The 20511-nt window shown below is 34.9% G+C and overlaps 3 protein-coding genes and 2 long non-coding RNA genes across 7 annotated transcripts; 2 read left to right on the top strand and 3 right to left on the bottom strand.

The window, feature by feature from the left end:
• Positions 1–1679: 1679 nt before the first annotated feature.
• LOC139853688 (uncharacterized) lies at positions 1680–3868 on the bottom strand. Its single transcript, XM_071843057.1, has 3 exons — positions 2932–3868; positions 2749–2878; positions 1680–2241 (listed from the first exon to the last, which is right to left on the bottom strand). Exons 1-3 carry the CDS (start codon positions 3866–3868, stop codon positions 1680–1682), a joined length of 1629 nt encoding a protein of 542 aa, XP_071699158.1.
• A 1132-nt stretch (positions 3869–5000) lies between these two features.
• LOC139851311 (uncharacterized) lies at positions 5001–6445 on the bottom strand. Its single transcript, XR_011760592.1, has 3 exons — positions 6312–6445; positions 5750–5813; positions 5001–5308 (listed from the first exon to the last, which is right to left on the bottom strand). It is a non-coding gene; the product is annotated as an uncharacterized lncRNA (long non-coding RNA).
• Positions 6446–7398: 953 nt separating this feature from the next.
• On the top strand, positions 7399–10164 carry LOC139855799 (uncharacterized). 2 transcript variants are annotated; one of them, XR_011761570.1, is made up of 7 exons: positions 7399–7714; positions 7967–8016; positions 8117–8216; positions 9047–9167; positions 9270–9450; positions 9718–10023; positions 10141–10164. It is a non-coding gene; the product is annotated as an uncharacterized lncRNA (long non-coding RNA). The 2 variants fall into 2 exon arrangements; XR_011761569.1 differs by lacking the exon at positions 7967–8016.
• A 3879-nt stretch (positions 10165–14043) lies between these two features.
• On the top strand, positions 14044–15020 carry LOC139851930 (temperature-induced lipocalin-1). Its single transcript, XM_071841129.1, has 2 exons — positions 14044–14462; positions 14575–15020. Exons 1-2 carry the CDS (start codon positions 14091–14093, stop codon positions 14758–14760), a joined length of 558 nt encoding a protein of 185 aa, XP_071697230.1. The 5' UTR covers positions 14044–14090; the 3' UTR covers positions 14761–15020.
• A 1377-nt stretch (positions 15021–16397) lies between these two features.
• Positions 16398–20270, bottom strand: LOC139852537 (two-component response regulator ARR12-like). Of its 2 annotated transcripts, XM_071841833.1 has the most exons (10): positions 19758–20270; positions 19247–19399; positions 18791–19153; positions 18635–18711; positions 17829–18255; positions 17691–17741; positions 17550–17600; positions 17415–17465; positions 16812–17338; positions 16398–16674 (listed from the first exon to the last, which is right to left on the bottom strand). In XM_071841833.1, the coding sequence occupies exons 1-10, from the start codon at positions 19900–19902 to the stop codon at positions 16603–16605; spliced, it is 1917 nt and encodes a 638-aa protein (XP_071697934.1). In that variant the 5' UTR covers positions 19903–20270; the 3' UTR covers positions 16398–16602. The 2 variants fall into 2 exon arrangements, with proteins under 2 accessions (XP_071697934.1, XP_071697935.1); XM_071841834.1 differs by lacking the exon at positions 17691–17741.
• Between the last annotated feature and the right edge of the window lie 241 nt (positions 20271–20511).

Consider the following 20511-nt stretch of genomic DNA (forward strand, 5'->3'; position numbering starts at 1 on the left):
GTGATCCAGGCTAGGTGAACGGATGGGAAGTGTTTTAACATAAACTCTTCTGTTTCCCAAGTGTACTCCATCTCTTTACCATATTTCCATCTAACCTTAAAAGATTTAACCGGTCTATTCCGAATTCTTCTTACTTGCTCGTCAACTATTTCTACTGACTCTTCTACATATCCCAACTTATCATTTACCTCAATCTCATCTAACGGAACGATGGTGGATCATGCGGTTAAGCATTTCCGTAGATAAGACACATGAAAAGTATTGTGAATTCCAGAAAGTTTCTCGGGCAATTCTAACCGATATGCAACTTCTCCAACCCGTTCTAATATTTTAAAAGGCCCAATATAACGAGGGCCAAGTTTTCCTCTTTTTTGAAACCGAATTATTCTCTTCCAAGGCGACACTTTAAGCATTACCATGTCACCCTCGTGAAATTCTATCGGCCTCCGACGTTTATCTGCGTACGACTTTTGTAGATCTTGAGCCGCTTTTAGTCGTGCCCGGATTGTTTCAATCTTTTGATTAGTTTCTATCACCACTTCGGTATTTCCGAGCACCTTTTGACCAATTTCACCCCAACATATCGGGGTTCGACACTTCCTTCCATAAAGTATTCCGTAAGGTGTCATTCCAATACTAGTGTGATAACTGTTATTGTACGAGAATTCCACCAACGGTAAACGTTCGTCCCAACTACCGCCAAAATCAATTACACACGCACGTAACATATCTTCCAGAGTCTGTATAGTTCTCTCACTTTGACCGTCTGTTTGAGGATGAAAGGCGGTACTGAATTTTAATTGAGTTCCCATATCCTCGTGAAACTTGTTCCAGAATCGGGATGTGAAATGAGTATCCCTATCCGAAACAATTGACACTGGAACTCCATGTCTCGCAATCACTTCTTTAATAAACAATTTCGCCAAAGATTCCGATGTAAATGTTTCCCGAATAGGAAGAAACAATGCATTTTTTGTTAACTGATCAACGATCACCCAAATAGTGTCAAATTGAGTTCTCGCCGTTTTTGGCAACTTGGTTATAAAATCCATGGTAATGTGCTCCCATTTCCATTTAGGAATTTCGAGTGGTTGCAACATACCATACGGATTTTGATGTTCTACTTTTACCTGTAGACAAGTAATACATTCTTCCACATACTTAACAATATCACGTTTCATACCAGGCCACCAATATTCTTCTTTAAGATCACGGTACATTTTAGTGACACCAGGATGGATCAAATATCTAGATTTGTGAGATTTATCTAGTAAAAGTTTCTTGATTTCACCACAACGCGGTATCCAAATTCTTCCGTACATCGTTAATAATTCACGGTCATTTTTCACAAGTAATTCACACTGACCTTTCATATTTTCCGTTACCAAATTTTCGGGCTTTAAAGCATGAAATTGAGCCTCCCGAATCCTTTAAAGCAAGTCGTTTGTAATAATAACCCGCAAGGATTCAACTCGAATACCCGGATGTCTACTTTTCCGACTTAGTGCATCCGCTACTACATTCACTTTACCCGGGTGGTACAGTATCTCACAGTCATAATCTTTTAACAGATCCAGCCATCTTCGCTGACGATTGTTTAAGTCTCTTTGATCAAAAAGGTATTTTAAGTTTTTGTGTTCGGTATAGATTTGGCATTTAACACCATATAAGTAGTGGCGCTAAATTTTTAGCGCATGGACCACAGCAGCTAATTCTAAATCGTGAGTAGGGTACGATTTTTCATGATCTTTAAGTAGTCTTGACGCATAGGCTATAACTCGCCCACGTTGCATTAAGACACACCCGAGACCATTTAAAGACGCATCACAATAAACTGACAAATCATTGACTCCTTCCAGAAACGCCAACACCCGAGCACTACTCAACTTTTCTCTAAGTGTTTGAAACGCTAACTCTGGTTCACTATCCCAATTAAATTTCACATTTTTACGAGTTAATTTGGTTAATGGGGAAGCGATTTTAGAAAAGTCTTGTATAAATCTTCGGTAATATCCGGCTAAACCTAGGAAACTACGAATTTCCGTTGGTGTAGTCAGACGATCCCACCGTTCAATAGCAGAAATCTTTTCGGGATCCACCTGAATACCTGCGGCCGATACGATATGACCGAGGAATTGAACCCGTCGAAGCCAGAATTCGCACTTAGAAAATTTTGCATACAACCTTTCTGATCGCAAAGTCTCTAAATCTTCGCGTAAATGCTTATCATGTTCTTCTTCACTACGAGAGTAAATAAGTATGTCATCGATGAACACAATTACCGACCGGTCTAACATGGGTCAGCACACCCGATTCATAAGGTCCATAAATGCCGCCGGTGCATTCGTAAGACCGAAGGGCATCACCACAAATTCATAGTGCCCGTAACGAGTTCGAAACGCGGTTTTCTCAACATCTTCTTCTCGAATCTTCATTTAATGATATCCGGACCGCAAATCTATTTTTGAAAAATAACTTGCTCCCTCAAGTTTATCGAACAAATCGTCAATCCGAGGTAATGGATAACGATTTTTAATTGTCACCTTATTCAATTCACGGTAGTCAATATACATTCACATACTACCGTCTTTCTTTTTCACGAATAAAACCGGAGCACCCCAAGGCGAGCTGCTCGATCGAATAAAACCTTTCTCTAATAACTCTTGAATTTGGTTCATCATTTCCCGCATCTCAGTTGGTGCTAGATGATAGGGTGTTTTAGCAATAGGGGTAGCTCCCAGAACTAACTCTATACGGAATTCTACTTGTCTTTCCGGCGGAACACCTGGTAGTTCGTCCGGAAATACATCTTCAAACTCGTTTACTATCGGAATATCACTAATAGATGGTGCCTCTTTTCGAGTATCGACCACATGTGCTATAAGGCAACACACCCACTAGTAACAAGACGACACGCCCGAGCATACGTACAAATGGGTACTAAGCGTCTTTGTTTTTCACCATGTATAACCATAACTCCCCCACTAGGAGTCTTAACCTTCACATATTTCTCATGACACGAAATATCGGCTTCGTTTCGATCAAGCCAATCCATGCCAATGACAATATCAAATTCACCCAAGGTAATGGGTACCAAATCAATTTTAAAACTTTCCGACCCGAATTCTATTTCACAATCTTTATAGACTCCAGCCGCGATCACAACCTTACCATCCGCTATTTCTACCTTTAACGGGAATTCTAAATTTTTCAAAGTCTTATTCAAAATATTAGCATAACTTAAGGCAACAAACGATTTATCAGCACCGGAATCAAAAAGCACTTTCGCAGGTTGAGAATTAACTAGAAAAGTACCTGAAACAGCAACAACCGATTTATCAACACCAGAATTAAAAAGTACTTTCGCAGGTTGCGAGTTAACCAGAAAAGTACCTGAAACGACTTCTGGGGAATTTTTAGCTTCCTCCGTTGTAATATGATAATTACGACTTTTTGCGGGCCCCGCCACCTTTTCTAACTTTCTCTTCATTTCTCTCTTTCTTTCTTCGTCCGTTAACTTAGGGCAATCCGCCCTAACATGACCCTCATCATGACACTTATAGCACACAATCGCCTTAGGAGTCGGATTTGGACAATTTCGGGAAATATGACCCATCTTCCCACAATTATAACATCGTTGAAGAGACAAACCTAAACCTCCTTTTCTAACACTCCCGACATTTTCCGCCATGGTTTTTGTTTTCTTACTAGGTGAACTTATAGCCTCAAATTTGCGTTTCTGAGGAGTTTGATCTGTACCTTTTGGCAGATGTTCCTCAACTTCAAACAACCTAGAAAAAGTATCCACATGACCCAAACTTATTCGCTCCCGTAGATTCTTATTCATCGATCGATGGAAAGTCTCCATCAACAGTCGATCATTTCCCGCTTATTCGGGACAGAATTGCACTTTCGCCATAAATGAAGATTTAAAAGTATTTAGATCCATGGAGCCTTGCTCTGTGTTTTGCAATTCATTTCTCAATCTCGTAACATCTGCCTCCGTACGAAATTCTTTGAAGAACTCCTTCTTAAAATCTTCCCATGACAAGTTCATCATGCGATCTTCCCCAAGTAACATTATTTTCTCATCCCACCACATTTTAGCATCACCCTTCAACATAGTAGTACCGTATCGTGTTTTCTTTCGGGTGGGCACTCACTCGCTCAGAAACACCCTTCTATATCGGATATCCACCGTGCGCTCACTATTGGATCTAACTTTCCATCAAAGGCTGGTGGCCTAGTAATTTGAAAGTTTTTCAATCCATATTCTTATCTTGGAACAATTTCCCTCTCAACAAGTCCACGATTATTATCTCCTACAATGGCTTCCTCTTCACCTACTTCGCGATTTTGAGGCCTCGGAAATCGCTTTTCAAATTCCTCTTGCACGGCAATAGAAACTTGTTCTTTTATTATCTCCATGACCTCATTGTTAATCGCCTCTTGGAAGCCTTCCTTCACCTTGCGAGAAAAGTAAGGAGAAAAATTCTCCAATGCAATTCCAATCTTGGTGGCTAAATCATCACCACCATCAACTTGACGCCTCTGTGAGGTGTCATCTTGATTTTCTTCAATCGACATACCGAAAGTTTACAATCTATTAGATACTCACAACATATATGATACATTATAATTTAACGCTTTAAACACATACAACTCACCCCACATAATTCCTAGGGTGCTTCACTTTTATAACTTGGTACATAACAATAATAGTGGTGGCCAAGCACTATTATTCCCGTATACCTCATTATAGTCGTTGACACCCCAAGCAACACACAATAACTTAATACATAACAACCTAGCTAGTCTACCTACAATCGAGGCACTAACCCAATCTCGGTCCAGCCCGCCTTTCCTACGAGTCCTAACATAACACGTAGCACACAATCGTCTAAGTCTAGGCACCTATCTCACGGTCACCTAAATCCTTTAGACCAAGCTCTGATACCACTTGAAACGAACCTTGACTAATTACTCGGAAAAAAAACATTTTTTTATACCAATTTCATGATTTAAGACTTGTTTTCCACACCAAACCTGTTTTAACATAATTCAACATATATACATACATTTACAAGACTTCCACAAGTGACAACAATTTCTTGAGTGTTAACGACCCGTTTAACACCTTACAATTTTAACCTGTTAATACAATAACAAAAGAGTATTATGGTACGAGCTTGACAACGGGATAACTACCTAAAAGATTACCTTCCCAAAAGCAACGTCTTCTACATCTCATAAGCGCAACACACAAGCTAGTCACCGAACTTACCCTTTCCTTTACTAACACCGGTATCTATAAAATGTAAACAACAAACGGATAAGCTTATGCTTAGTGAGATTAGTAATAATACATATGCATACATAAGTAGTATATACATAAACGCGTACCCACACTAACCAAGTGCACAACAACAAGTGAATGCATACAATTAAACATACAAACACCTACACAATTAAGCATGCTTATCATCGCCTCGTGGTCAATTTCCCACCTCCGGAATTGACCACAACACCATTTGAACAAATTTCATTTTGAAACTTGTCCAAATCTCACAATCAAACCCCCACCTCCGGATTTGACTATCACCTCACCTTTAAGTCAAGAACCACCTCCGAACTTGACTTAAGGCCACACAATCACCTTAAGATCAAGAACCACCTCCGAACTTGATCTTAAGGCTTTTGCACACATATATATCACATACATATTCATATGTAATAATACTAAACTCACCTTTATCTTGAACAAGCAATCGCCAAAAACTTTATCGCAAGTTCCGAGCACCCAAACGATTAACCTATAGGAAATGACTTCCAATAAGCTAATACACATAACAAGATACTTACTCCTATACAATCACTTTTACAAGTCTACTACAAGTGCAATTTAATTCAATTGCACTTGGCACCAACATGACCAATTTAGGTTTGACTCATAATCACATTTTAGAATGTGACTATGTTCAAGAACAATACTTAACACCATCAGTACATATTATTTGTGTACTAACTCACCAATTTGACCAAAACCCTAATTTGACACTTACAAGATCAAAACTCAAATTTTATGAACACTTTAAACACCAAGCATACAAGTACATAAGAAATTGACAATAATTTGATTACTACATAACTAAAATACATCATCCAACCCAAAACCCACCTTCAAGAGTTTCACACCCAAATTACTAGGTTTAATAACCCCAAATTCAAAGAAAAGGGTTTAATGAAACTAACCACCTCAAACCCAAACAATATTTCAAGAATCAACATATGAAATTCGAATTAGGGTTTACCTTAAGGAACAAAATTGATTCAAACAGCTGAACAAGAACAAGAACACCAAAATGGGTTGGGATTATCACCTTCTTCCTTCCAATTGAGATTTTGTTTCACGCTAGGGTTAATTTCTCACAATTTAGGAGTGAAATTTCTGGAAACACATAGATGGAAATGAAGTTCCAGAAGTAGCTCTAAGGTTAAAATCCGTTTGTATAATATAGTTACATAAACAGCCCTTCTATTTAGTAAAAATAAGAAAAAATGTCCAAAGTTTCATTGACGTTGCGTTGCAGATAACATACATCATATATAAATTCCAAACAGTCTTGGATGTCTTGCATACTTTTTTAGTCCGAATGCCGTCTGTTTTTTAGATTTAAGATTTAGTTTGTTAAAAGATTGTCACTAAAATTTGTTTGGTACTATTTGATGAACGATAATTCACACTTATGTAGATATAAGCATATCGCAAAGTTATAACCAAGCATAATTGGTGTAACTATGCATTCAGTTAGTTCTTTAACTATTCTAATTGAAGGTTGCTTAGCATTATGTAGCTTTCGTTTTTGATGTTATAGTTTGGGTATAACTTTGTTATCTACTACACTGTGAGTTTATATAATGATGTAGATATCTATTGGCTTTTACTGAATTAGTAAATAACTATTACAATGTGTATTATTGTATGATATTGTTGGCTACTATCGGGAAAAAACATCACGACTTCAGATTGCTACTACCACGGATGCCCTTCATCCAGAAAACAACTAATCGGAAGCCTACCGGATCTCGAATGTCCGAACACGACATCATAGGCGAATACCTCCCTTGGTAAAACACACACATCTACTATACATTTTTAGCAACAACTAGTTGTTGAACCCTCACTTACACTATACATTATAATAAAAAAGTTTAATTGAGATATTAAAAAAAATTTCTTTAAATGATAACCATTGGATCACTAAAAAGACATCCACTACCCTCATCATCTCACCATCCATTTCAATTATTGAGCAATAAGTCATGGTTATCCATTAAACTACCCTAATTACCCTTGATACGGGAGAAATAACGCAGATTAGGGGTTACCACCTGATCCCTATTCATCAATTACTACATTCATTAGAACCTTCTAACCCTAAATCTACACTCCAAATTCGTCGACACTCAGATATGTATCTACTTCTCCTATTGTTGTTCATAAATTAGATCACGATATATTCTATTGATCTGATTTTTCCTTCCACCAATCGATTAACAAGAGCACCATCGACAATCGCGTCCCCGCAAACGCCGTCTCTAGCCGGTCCAAAGTTTCATAATTCAATCTATAAAATCAGAATCTGCTATCATTGTGCCGGTGTATCTGTTAATCAGAATTTGATATCCAAGTATTGTCAGTTGAATTTAGCAGGTTAGTATTTGTTCATTTGTGTTTCGATTTTCAGTTGTTACAAATCTGATTGGCGAACCCTAACTCAAACTGTTCTTGAGCTTGAAGAAGTTTTCTTTTATTTGAGCAGAGTAAACAAGAATCGAATGTGGGTTCGCTAAATCAGAATTAGGGTTCGCCAAATCAAAGGCAAATCGAATACTATTAACGATTTTCATTAGCATCTGAATACTATGAACGATTTTCATTAAGTAATTCAAAATTTGGCTTTAGGTTTGTGGTTACTGTAATAGATTAAAGTAATGGTGGTCTTTGGAGTGGAGGTATGTGATTTGGTGAATGATGTGTGTTAAGTCTTTTTTCATGGGCATCTATATGCATATAATCTATTTCACTTTGCGACGTATTTATGTGATGATGCAGGTACTTTGGAGTGGAAGCATATAGCATCTAATTTCATTGATTTCGATTGGGATGTGCAGGTTGTCAATGAGCAATTTAAGAGACGAAATGGGATTGACTGGTGAGTTTTTTTAACTTAGTTTTTGTTGTAGCAAATTAATGTCTACTTAGTTTTTGTTGTAACAAATAAATGTCTACTTAGTCTTTGTTGTAGCATTCATTGTCTACTTAGTTTTTGTCCAAGCATTCAACCAGATGCAATTAGGGTTAGTCGAATCTCTATCATTCTACGATTTTGTTTAAGTAATTGAAAAATGAAACAAATAAGGTAAATTGTTATAAAACATGAAAATCTTAGCCACAAAAGTATGTAGCCAAGATCCCTGCATATGCCTTTCAAAAACAAAACTTTTTTTATATTTAGAAGTTTCTTTCTTTTTCATGGTGAACCAAGTCATTTAAGTTTAATAATACATATCCACAGTATGCACAAAGGTGTTAAATAGTGGTCACATTAAAATTTTGCAATACGGAGTATGTCAGTATGTATATATGTTTCATGTGCATGTGAGGAGGTTAACTTATATGTGGCAAAATTTAGTGAAATAGTGTTATTTAAATAATCTAAATTAAACGTGTCTTTGGATACTTCAATCCTATTTCAATATCTCTTGCGTTGTTAAATGCAGATATGAGCAATAATAGTCATAGGATATAAAGATTAATAAGGTGTAAAAGATCTGTATATAGTACCATCAATAATGACAAACAGGCAAATATATATCAAGATCTTGCTGGAAACAATCTTTGCAGAAAAATGGAATTGTCTTACGTCTATTTTCTTTCTGCATTTTTTGACTGCATACATGGTATTTGTGTTTGTTGTGCATAACTCCATAGAATACTCCATCCCATTTATAGTAAATATTATGATTTGTGTAATGTTTATAGGGTTGGGATTAAATTGCCAACAATTGAGGTCCAATTTGAGCATCTAAATGTGGAGGCTGATGTAAATAGAGGAAGCAGAGCTTTACCCAGTTTTATAAACTTTCACATTGATCTTTTCGAGGTAAGCATGAGAGACCAAAATTATCAGAAGTGTTTTTTTGTTCTTAATCATTTGTTTTAATAAAGTCTCTTAATCTTTGCTCATGTTTATGTCTTTTATTAGGTGCTATTGAGTTTATTTCATCTACTTCCGAATACAATAGTCATATAACTATCCTTGATGAGTTAGCGGTATCATCACTCTCTTCTTATGAGCGACAATTCGACTGTCTACTTATTAATTAGTCTTTTCAGGTTGTGTTTCATCTCTAACAGGTAGATAAAAGTGGCAAACGGGTTTACAGGTATGCTAGCATTGATTTTTAGTGCACAAGACTTCTTTAACCATTTTATTCGAAAATTGGATTGCTATTGAAATACAAAGTAATGCAATTTTAGAAAATGTGTTTGACACACAAATCATAAATTAGCATATTTACAGATATTTGTACTAACTGACACTCAATCTTACTTTATACAATGAGATTACTTAATTTCATATCGTTATCACATGTATGATATTTGTCTCCCACTTTAAAACTATACGTTATATATTTATTGTTTTGTTGTAGTGTTCGGGTAAGGTAACATATAAAGAGCATGAACTACATGAGTTTGACCCTGAGAGAAGTTCTTATATAAGTCAAAATGATGTTCATGTTAGAGAAACATTGGCTTTCTCTGCAAGACGTCAAGGCGTTGTATCGCGTTACGGTTAGTTTGTCATCAGTTCGGGTTCTACGTTCGTTTTAATGTCAAGAAGAATTTTGTTCAACAAAATTCATTTCCAAAAAATTACACATATGTTAGCAGAGTTGTCAAGAAGAGAAAGAGATACAAACATTAAACCTGATCCTGATATTGATGTCTTCATGAAGGTAACAAATCGTCATTTTGTCTAATAAATAAACACTAGATTTTAATCCTTAGTGTCTAATATTTTAAAACTTTTATCGTTTTTGTTGTTATTTACTTTTCCACGCTACTGCAATCAGAGGTCAAGAAGCTACTGTGGTCACATATTATACTCTCAAGGTACGATGACGTAAATGTTACGCCTTCACTTATGAATGGGTTAAAATGGGTTTGAATCTCTTAAACGGGTCATATAAATGTAAATTATAAAGGTGAAGAGGATCAATGCATTAAACGGGTTAAAAGGCCCCCAATGTCTCCAATTTACAATATATGACATGAAATAGGAAAGCTGACCCGTTTTGAAACGCGCCCATTAGCCCACTGATATATACCAATCGAGATGTAATGTAATTGGTTTGTTGTGCTTATTAGGGTTGAACATTTGTGCAGATACGATGGTCGGGGATCAAATGATAAGAGGTATCTCCTATGGACAAAAGAAGCATGTGACAACCGGTGAAATGATAGTGGGACCATAGAAAGTTTTTCTTTTCTTCTAGACGAGATATCAATGGGTTTGGATAGTTCCACAACTTATGATATTGTTAATTCACTTAAACAGTTTCTTCACATTCTCGAGGGTACGGCTGTCATTTCACTTCTTCAGCCTGCGCCAGAAATGTATGACTTGTTTGATGACATTATACTCTTGACTGATGGTAAGATCATATATCAAGGCCCTCATGAAAACGTGCTTCAATTTTTCCGTTTGAACGTTTCACCGCTTGAATTGTTATTATTTTCGTAATTATTATTTGGTTTCATCTATAAGGTGATTGTTTAAATATATGATTTTATTTTATTTTATTGGGTATAATTCAAAGTAGAAATTGGCTGTTTCGTTTCACAACGTTTGCGAAATCAATTATAAAATATGTCAATACCGAAAATTGAGGATACAAAATGGACATTGTGAATGGTATTTATCGAGTTACACCACGGTCGCATTAATTACTAGGCAAACGTGTTAAAATGGATCAGTCTTATGGTCTTATGGGGTTGAGTAATTGATCAAAACAAGTATAGATCAATATGAGTTGACTGCCTCATGTACTTTGCCTTCACAGTTTTAAGATCAAAGTTACAACACTTCATTGGGTACGATGATTTCATAGATTCCATACATTAGTTTACCATTTTGAACATTATTCATGTATCGTTTTCTCAATGAGGTTCAACAACAGTACAAAATACAGTCTTTTTTTTTTCTTCCCCTTATCATATGTGAGATGTGATTCACATATAAGTTGCCTATTATAATGATGTGATTCACATATAAGTTGCCTATTATAATTACTCTTTCTCTTATCATTCTTGGCAAAAGATAGTAGATTGACAGTACCTAAACCACGTGTTTCCATTGGAGATTCATTAAACTCATCTCGTGTAACTAACTGTTATTATGATAACTGAGATTTTTACTACTCCTAATTATTATCTATATTCATGAAGGGAAAAAAACTCGTCAAATTTTAGACAATTTGCAAGACACTATAGCAGCTTCTTTATCCGAATAAGATTTTGTCAATAAATTTGATGATTGTGTTATGACAAACTTTGCAAGCCGTATGTCAAGTTTAACAGAAAAATTTACTATTGTGATAAATTATGGAACAGGTAAACCAAAAAATACATTTTATGTCTATAAAATTATTGGTTACATTTAAAAAGTCAATTACAATATTTTGTTATGTCTTTTTTATGTAGGGCTATAAACTCCATAAAAAGAGTTTATAAAGAAGATGCGTAGTATTCTATTACATAAAAAATAATATGTTGCTTCAACATCAACACTAATGACTACATCAAACGATTCGTTGCATTGAGTAATCTCTTAGAACTTTAGCAGAGAAATATTTAGCTACATGATAATGGTCTATTATCAAAAAATCATACAATTATATATCTAACGTGGAGGTATCTATTATCTTTTTTTAATAGTTTGAACTTTGATGATATTCAGCCTTTTTATAAAACTTAATTTATATCTAAAATTTTGTTCAACTTCAGGTCTTGCCTTGATTTGTTTTTCATACACAATTTTTGTCAATTTCATTAATGTGCTCATAAATAATACATCATATCTGTAATTTTTATTGCCGAAACCCGCAAATATTGCGGGTCTTAAGTTAGTGTTATTTTAAATTAACAATATATGTCCATCTCCGCGTTTAGCTATGTAATTATCGACTTTTAAATATTTAACGCAAAATCAACGTGTATGAAAAGTACCTTAAATATTTAGCGTTTTTTAAAAAGCGTCCGTTTTGCGTATAGTTATTGACATTGTGTTCCTAAAATTATTTCGAGTTTAACGATGGTGTCGAAAAAATTTAACTCGTTGCGAGCGAGAAGATATATAACCCGTTGAATATTTGGGTGAAGTTTATTTAAGATTTTTTATGAAAATGGTTAATTGACACTTTACCCTCTGTTTAGTGGGTCGAATTGAATATTTGAAAAAAGTGTGGGGGTCTTTGTTGGTGTAGTGAAATTTAATTAGGATTTAAAAAAACATAAAATGACGAAAATGCCCCTAGTTACTATTCACGATTTTTGTCTGTTAAATAATGTAGTAATATAGAGAAATACGCTCATCTAAACAACTCTTAAATCACAACTACAAATTCAGAGTAACATTCAAAACAAAACAGCAACAACGTCTATGACATTCTTCTCCCACAGGGCATATTCATTGGTTGTAGTCGACTGCAAAACGATGGTAACATTAATGGGATTCGAAAACAAAAAGGAAATACCACCTACAATCAAACAACTCAAAGGCACCAAACACACACTTGATTTCGTGTTCAACCAAAACAACACGGAATCCCCAGAATTCATCTTCCTGAAATACTCCCCACCAATGACAGAGGCCGCGACAAGCTTTGAACCACCACAAGCACCACCTACATGTAAAAAATAAAATCACAAATACTATAAAACATATCCAACTAACAATACATAAGACACTGAAAAACTAAAAGAATCCGATACATTTAGCAGGCGAACAACAAGCAACACTAATACGACCCACACCAAACAAGGAAGAAGCACAAACGAGCAACACTTGTAAAAACAAGTACTATTCCCCGAAAATGAAGACAAAGAAATAAAATAGAAAAGAGAATTGGAATAACGCAGTAAAAAAAAGGGTATACATATTCTGCTCATGTATATAATGTATCTAAATAAACAGATCGTAGTTATTTTGTTTTTGTATATGAATATGAAGCTACGTTAAAATGTGCAAACTCAAAATATCTAGTCGCATCGCGCGGGCCGAACCGGATTTTATTTGTATAAAAAGTGCGAGACAAACAAAACAATAAAAAAACGTAAAAATTAATCTGCCTGAAATATGGATATCCAGATTGACCCCAGAGGGTTTTCTCTCGGATCCATTCAAGATTTAAACTCAATCCGTCTACTCCTCGGGATGGTTAAAGAATCGGGTTGCTGTAATGCGATTCGGGTTTTCTTCCGAACGCGTGTGTACAAATGATGAGTGTCCTTCAAATAAATGATACACTGATGCAAAACTTGCTGTTAAAAAAAAAAATTAATGACATAGTTTAATGTTTAATGTTGAATCATTAGTTTAATGTTTAATGTTAGAATCATTTCACGTCTTTGGTTATTAAAGCTCTATATACACATCAACACATTCACATGTCACTCAAAAATGGAATTCGAAATCAAAATACATTATTGCAAGGCCAATTCATAATCGAAGAGGTGAAAAATTCCAAAACTAAAACTTGGAGAGAAAGTGATCACATTATTATTCATTTTATTGATTATTGATTTTTTGATTTATTACTCTTCAAGAAACGCTAGAAATATCTAACCGATAACACGTCATTCTAGAACCATCTACAACTCACTTTAACACGTGTAAGGCCATTATTTCTCCACCTCACCTTATCATAAACCCTTAATTTTTATTTATTTAATCCCCCTTAAAACCGTTTCTCATTCTCACCCAAAAAAAACACACAAAAACAACGAAACCCTAAAGAACAGTATGGCAAAGAAATCAATGGATGTTGTTAAAGGCATAGATCTAGCAAGATACATGGGGAGATGGTATGAAATTGCTTCATTCCCATCGAGATTTCAACCCAAAAATGGTATGAACACAAGGGCTACTTACACATTGAAAGAAGATGGTACTGTTAATGTTTTGAATGAAACTTGGAGTGATGGTAAGAGAGGTTACATTGAAGGAACTGCTTATAAAGCTGATCCTAAAAGTGATGAAGCTAAATTGAAGGTTAAATTCTATGTGCCACCCTTTTTGCCAATCATTCCTGTTACTGGTGATTACTGGGTTCTGTATTTAGATGATGATTATCAGTATGCACTAATTGGTCAGCCTTCTAGATCCTATTTATGGGTATGTTTTTATTTTACATGTTATGTTATGTTATTTATTACTGTATTGTTTTTTAATTTTAATATTTTTAGTTCAAGTGTTAATTTTTGGGGATTTGTTTGTTTTTGTGTAGATTTTGAGCAGGAAGAATGAGCTTGATGATGAGATTTATAATAAGCTGGTTGAGAAGGCTAAGGAAGAAGGGTATGACGTCAGCAAGCTGAAAAAGACTGCACATACAAATCCACCGCCGGAGGTTGAAGATGCGCCGGCGGATACCAAAGGGGTTTGGTGGTTGAAATCTATTTTTGGTAAATAGATGTTAGAAAAATAAGAGATAATTTTCGGTATATGTTTTTGAACCTTTAATTTTGGTGTTTATTTGTAATGGATATTTGTTTACTTATAGTTTATGAAGTTTGCTTGCTCCCTATGTTGATATATATGTTAGTTTGCTATGGGTGCTTTTGGTTAAATTTATAAGCCTTTTTATGTTATTTTTTTTTATGTTAGGAGTGAAATTGTTAGAACTTTTGTAAAATATAGGGATTACTTTATCAATTACGGCATTTTATAAGACTTCGTTATCTTCTGGCTGACCCTGATCAGTTCATTTTTCTGGTTGCATTGAATTGCACGTAACATCAGAAAAATAATTGAGCCAACTTAGATTTTAATAAATTTAGAAAGATGACAGAATATAAAAGATGATCAAGTTGCTCTTAAACATTATAAGTTATGGCACACTATGAACAAGATGATGCAGCTAGTAACAAAACAATGATGTAGACCCTTCGCATCAACTGCTATATATCACACCCATTTATCAAACTACACCTATAATTGCCCTTGCAGCTTAAATTTATTAGACATTTGACTGCAATTTCATGTCAATAATCAAAATCAATCAATGTACACATTATCTTAAGATTTTGTAAGTTACTCATATTTGTAAGTAAAGGTAAGAAACTGAAAATTTGATGGTAGTGTCAAGAATTTAGAAAATGTTTAGTTTTTCAATCTTGCAAATGTGGTTAAGTGCGTTTTGGTGATGCTGATATCGCCGTTTGAAAAAATTGAAAATGACTTTAGAATTTCAACAATTATCTCTTGATTTTGTTCTTTGTTGCCAACTCTCTTCAACTAAATAATATAACATGTGTGAGGCTGCAATTTCATTCCCTGTTACATGTGATATCTTCCTTATCTCCTACATTCGTCAATTATTATTATTTTATTATTTTTATTTAAAACGGCATAGTAAAGGGAGCTAGCAAAAACGGCATAATTGAATCTCATGATATATGGACTAGAGTGTATTCTTGGTGGGGCTTGGGGAGTGTCTGACAATTTATCAATTGCGGAAGCTTTTTGTGGTAATTCGAGTCATCAAAAATCAAAAGTGGGAGAGTTAATTTGGCAAAGCCGTGGAGTGGACTTGTGGGTATTTAATTTGAAAGAACCGGAACGCGAAGATTTTTAAAAACAAAAAGTGGAACTCCCAGGTTGCTCTAAATGAGATTCAATTTTTGAGTTATGAGTGGATTTCGAGAAGGATTAAGCATATGTGGATCGATTAGTTCAATTGACTTGTTATGGGTTTTTGTTGCGTGATATCGAGCTGTTCTCAATATGGATGCACCCTCTGCATCTATGCGTTTTTATGGTTTCATTTAGTGTAATTTACCTTGTATTCATTTTGATGTCCATAGTATTAGTTGCTCTTGTATTTAGTCGAGTCATGCTTGTATTTTTCATGCTCTCTGTACTTTCGTGTTTGTTATTTTAATATATTTCATGTAGCCTTTCAAAAAAAAAAAAAAAAAAAATAGAAAGAAAGCATGGGGCTTTGAAGCCACATCGTCCAACTAATCCTAGATTTCGTATATCTACAAGAAATCCAATGAAACGAATTGCAAAGATATTGTCAATGATAATATAAATATATATATGCCATATTAAAATGTAATATGATATTAAAAAATGTTATCAACCGCCAACCGGTTACAACTCATAGTTTTGCCAAACAATAAATTACACTAAATATATAATTCCTCATGGACACACTAGTACTAAAAAATAAACTTGAAGGAACTAAATATTTGAAGCCCTTATACTATTGCACCACTTGCAAACCAGTCCCTGATGCCCAGTCTCATCATCATATACATGACCCAAACCCATAAGGGTCATATCCAAATTCTCCAGCCATAACAGTTGGAGGTTCCTGCTCCTGCATTGAAAAATGAATCCAATAAACAACATGATCGACTCAAGTTTAACTACGACCGAGATTGACTTATATTCAGTCGTCAAAATTAAGAACAAGTTGAATTAAAATATTTTAATATGAAGAAGAAAAAATCATACCTTTTTCATCATAATAAGATCATCCAAAGAACCATAACCTTTGCTTGAAGCAAAACCACCTTGTAGTTTCATGTGGTCCTCTAGATAATTTTCACTTGACCGTTTATTGGAACCACTCAAACCGCTACCGCCATTTGCAAGAGTTGCAAAAGGTAGTGTGCTAAAAGCATTATGTAAGAATTGGCTATAATCTTGTTTACTGTGAATGTGACCCACTGAATTATGGTTCGATAAGGGTTGGTTAACATTACTAACAATGTCACCAACCAAACCACGGTTACTATGAGTTTCAAGAGGTACAGCGGCTGTAGTGGTTATGTTAGAACCAAAACCGCCAGTAACTGAAGTAGAAAAGGTGTAACTTTCATTAATTGGTAGTTGACTTGAAAAACTCGATTGATTAGCATTCGGGCCAAGAAAGCTAGAATTACTCGAAACGATATTAAAAGGTTCAGGGCCTGTAGAAGACAGCTTTAAAGCAGATTGAGTACCAAGAACTGCAATAGGATCAGTGAATGTACTTGAACCTGTAAAAGATTAACAATTTATGATATATTGTTACTCAACATGCATCATGATATTGAGACCTTGTCAAATGAGTACCTGTGAACATTCGAGGTTCATCAACGGAGTTGAAAGTAGGCAACTTGGTACCTACAAAGATTCAAGAATCATTAATGCAAATATTCAAAGATTTAATCTTTTTATCATTGGAATCGAAAGAAAATAGTTGGGTACCTGTAAAGGCTCGAGATTCATCAATGGAGCTGAAATTAGCCAACTTGGTACCTATAAAGATTCAAGATTCAAGAATCATTAATGCAAACATTCAAATATTTAATCTTTTTATCAATGGAATCGAAATAAATAGTTGGTTACCTGTTAAGGTTAGAGATTCATCAATGGAGCTGAAATTAGCCAACTTGGTACCTATAAATAAAGATTCAAGAATCAATAATACAAAATCCAAAGATTTAATCTTTTTTATCAATGGAATAGCAATAAACAGTTGGGTACCTGTAAAGGTTTGAGATTCATCAACGAGACCATAATCGGTGAGTTGGGTATTCGGTTTATTACCAAATTGTTGATGATCAATACCAAAAGACGGTTGAATCCCCTGAAAAAGATTCCCGTTTTGATGATTTTGTGACACTGAAGAAACAACAGGCAGTAGCTTGTTTTGTGTGTGGTTTGCTTGGACCAACGGTGGAGCTGTTAGGCTGTGAAGTGTCACACCGCTTGCACTGTTGAGCCTACCGAGCATGCCAGCTGGCGGATTGTAGGGACCACTTGGATAGCGAGCTGAAGATGACAACGTTCGAAAATCTCCAAGTCCATCAAGAGGGCTCATTCGCATATATGCAGATGCATCTTTACTGCCCCCAAATGCAACCACCATGTTAGCTTGATGACTGATCCTCTTCAGGTAAAGCCTATATTTCTGTAAAAAGATTTTAAATTAGCATCAATGAAATTATTCCAAAATTCAGGACCCTGTTAGTTATTGGAAAGCAACTATAAACCATTAAAAAAAAAATAATTTCTCCCTACAACTAACAAGAATCATATAATTCTCTATTCAACCATCAAAAAACAAGACTTTTCTCCATCTGATTGCTAAAATCGGACCTTTCCATCTACTACCTCGGATGAATCTTGAGAACCAAAAAAAACAAACTTTTCAGCAATTGGGATGAATCTTGAAGACCAAAGAAACAAAATTTTCCTTGTTTAACTGTTATTTAACTGTAGAAAAGCATGTTTTTGCTACATTGAATCCCCAAAAAGGTACATTCTTTCAACAAAATATTTATGCATACCTGGAGATGGCTTGCTACATTTTCCCTAGTAAGTCCATCCACATTCATCAAATCAAGAATCCTTTTAGGCACAGCTTCTGCATTTATTCAAATGTAAACAATAGTTAGTGAGTTAAACACATGCACATAAAGTCAAATTACTGAAAAAAGACTCACTCTCAATGCCTAGTTGATTAACAGCAGCAACAAATTTCCTATGTAGATCAATCGACCAAACAACACGTGGCTTCTTCTGTGTTGAAGATGGATCATCACTATCTTCATCCTCATCATCATCATCTTCATCTTTTCTTTTTCTATTCATCTTCACATTCTGACCTTCACCTTCATTTCCCTGATCTGATATCTCATTATTGTTTGACTTTGACTGTGACTGTGGCTTTGTCTCAACTTTTCGCCGAATAACATGTTGCCAAACGTTACGTAGCTCCTCAAGACGAACTGGCTTCACAAGATAATCACAAGCTCCATGAGTTATCCCCTTCATTACAAGCTTTGGGTCACTGTTTCCTGATAACACTGCAACAATTTGAAATACATTTATCAATTTTTTGGAAACTATATTTAGTTGACCTAAAAAGTCAAAAGTACAAAGAGTGCATTCTGGCTTACTGATGACTGGTAAGTCCATTTCAAGCCCAATGAGTTCAAGTAGCTTGAAACCATCCATGTCTGGCATATAAACATCACTGATGATCAAATCAAATCTGTTTCTGTTTTCCCTTAACATCTTCAGTGCTGTTATTGCCTGATTTGTGGTTGTAACTGTAACAAAAAACATTCATCATCAAAACTTAAGCATGATGAAACACCATTTTTCACCTTCATCATCCTAAAGTCAAATAATTGAAACGCTAGAGAACAAAAAAGTCAAAACATAATCGGCTAAATTACAAAGACAACAAAATGAAGCTCATAATTGAGTCAAAATCCAGTCTTGAAATTTGTTGACCAAAAAACAAAATCTTCACAGAATTGCTTATAATTGATAAGCTAATCTTAATTGTGCTAAAATAGAATTAACCAAGATCAATTGTTGATATAAAAAGGTAACTACTTTACGTGAAGCAATATACAAAACACACACACAATGGATATCAAGAAAAATAAAACAGAAACTAACCTTGATATTGACACTTTTTCAGAAGGCCTTCTAATACCTTCAAACAAGTTGGATCATCATCAACAGCAAGCACCCTCATCCCAATTGGAAACTTGTCAATTTCAATATTACTAACCACACTCCCTCTAATTTCTTCAACTGTCATCTTTATTTGTTATTTTCTTTACTGCAACCAGTTATTTCAATAGGACCCCAGATGATAAAACAGAGCAAACAAGAAACAAGAATCAAGAAAGACAGAAAAGATTCGAAAAAGTTTGGATTTTTAACTGTTTTGAAGACAAACAAAAACAAACCCAGAAGCAGAAAGAAATGAAAGAATTTAGAGAGAGAGGAAGTGGATCTTAGAAAGAGAAAGAAAGAAAGATGGTGACTTGGAAATGGAATAGAGCTCTGAAACACAAATGGACAATCATGGGAGCTTTGCCAGAACACATAGAATGGCTTTCAATTAAAAAATTATTACAAGGAATCAATCTACTTTACTATTTCACTCATCATAAACCCACCCTTTTTCTATCAAGGGTTTTTGTCTTCTGATTTTATTTCATTTCTTATAATTTAAAATGTACTAACAATTTTATTTTTGTCAATTACACATTACCATATTTATCCAACTCTGTATTTAATTATTTATAGTACTACCATACTAGACGAAACCATTATGTTATTGCTAATTTTAGTTTGTAGTTTTGCACCTCTTGTACTTCATTATTGGATGTACATATAGTAATGTTACATTCAATTAAATTTT

This window comes from Rutidosis leptorrhynchoides, chromosome 6, assembly GCF_046630445.1.
Source record: "Rutidosis leptorrhynchoides isolate AG116_Rl617_1_P2 chromosome 6, CSIRO_AGI_Rlap_v1, whole genome shotgun sequence".
Taxonomy (NCBI): domain Eukaryota; kingdom Viridiplantae; phylum Streptophyta; class Magnoliopsida; order Asterales; family Asteraceae; genus Rutidosis; species Rutidosis leptorrhynchoides.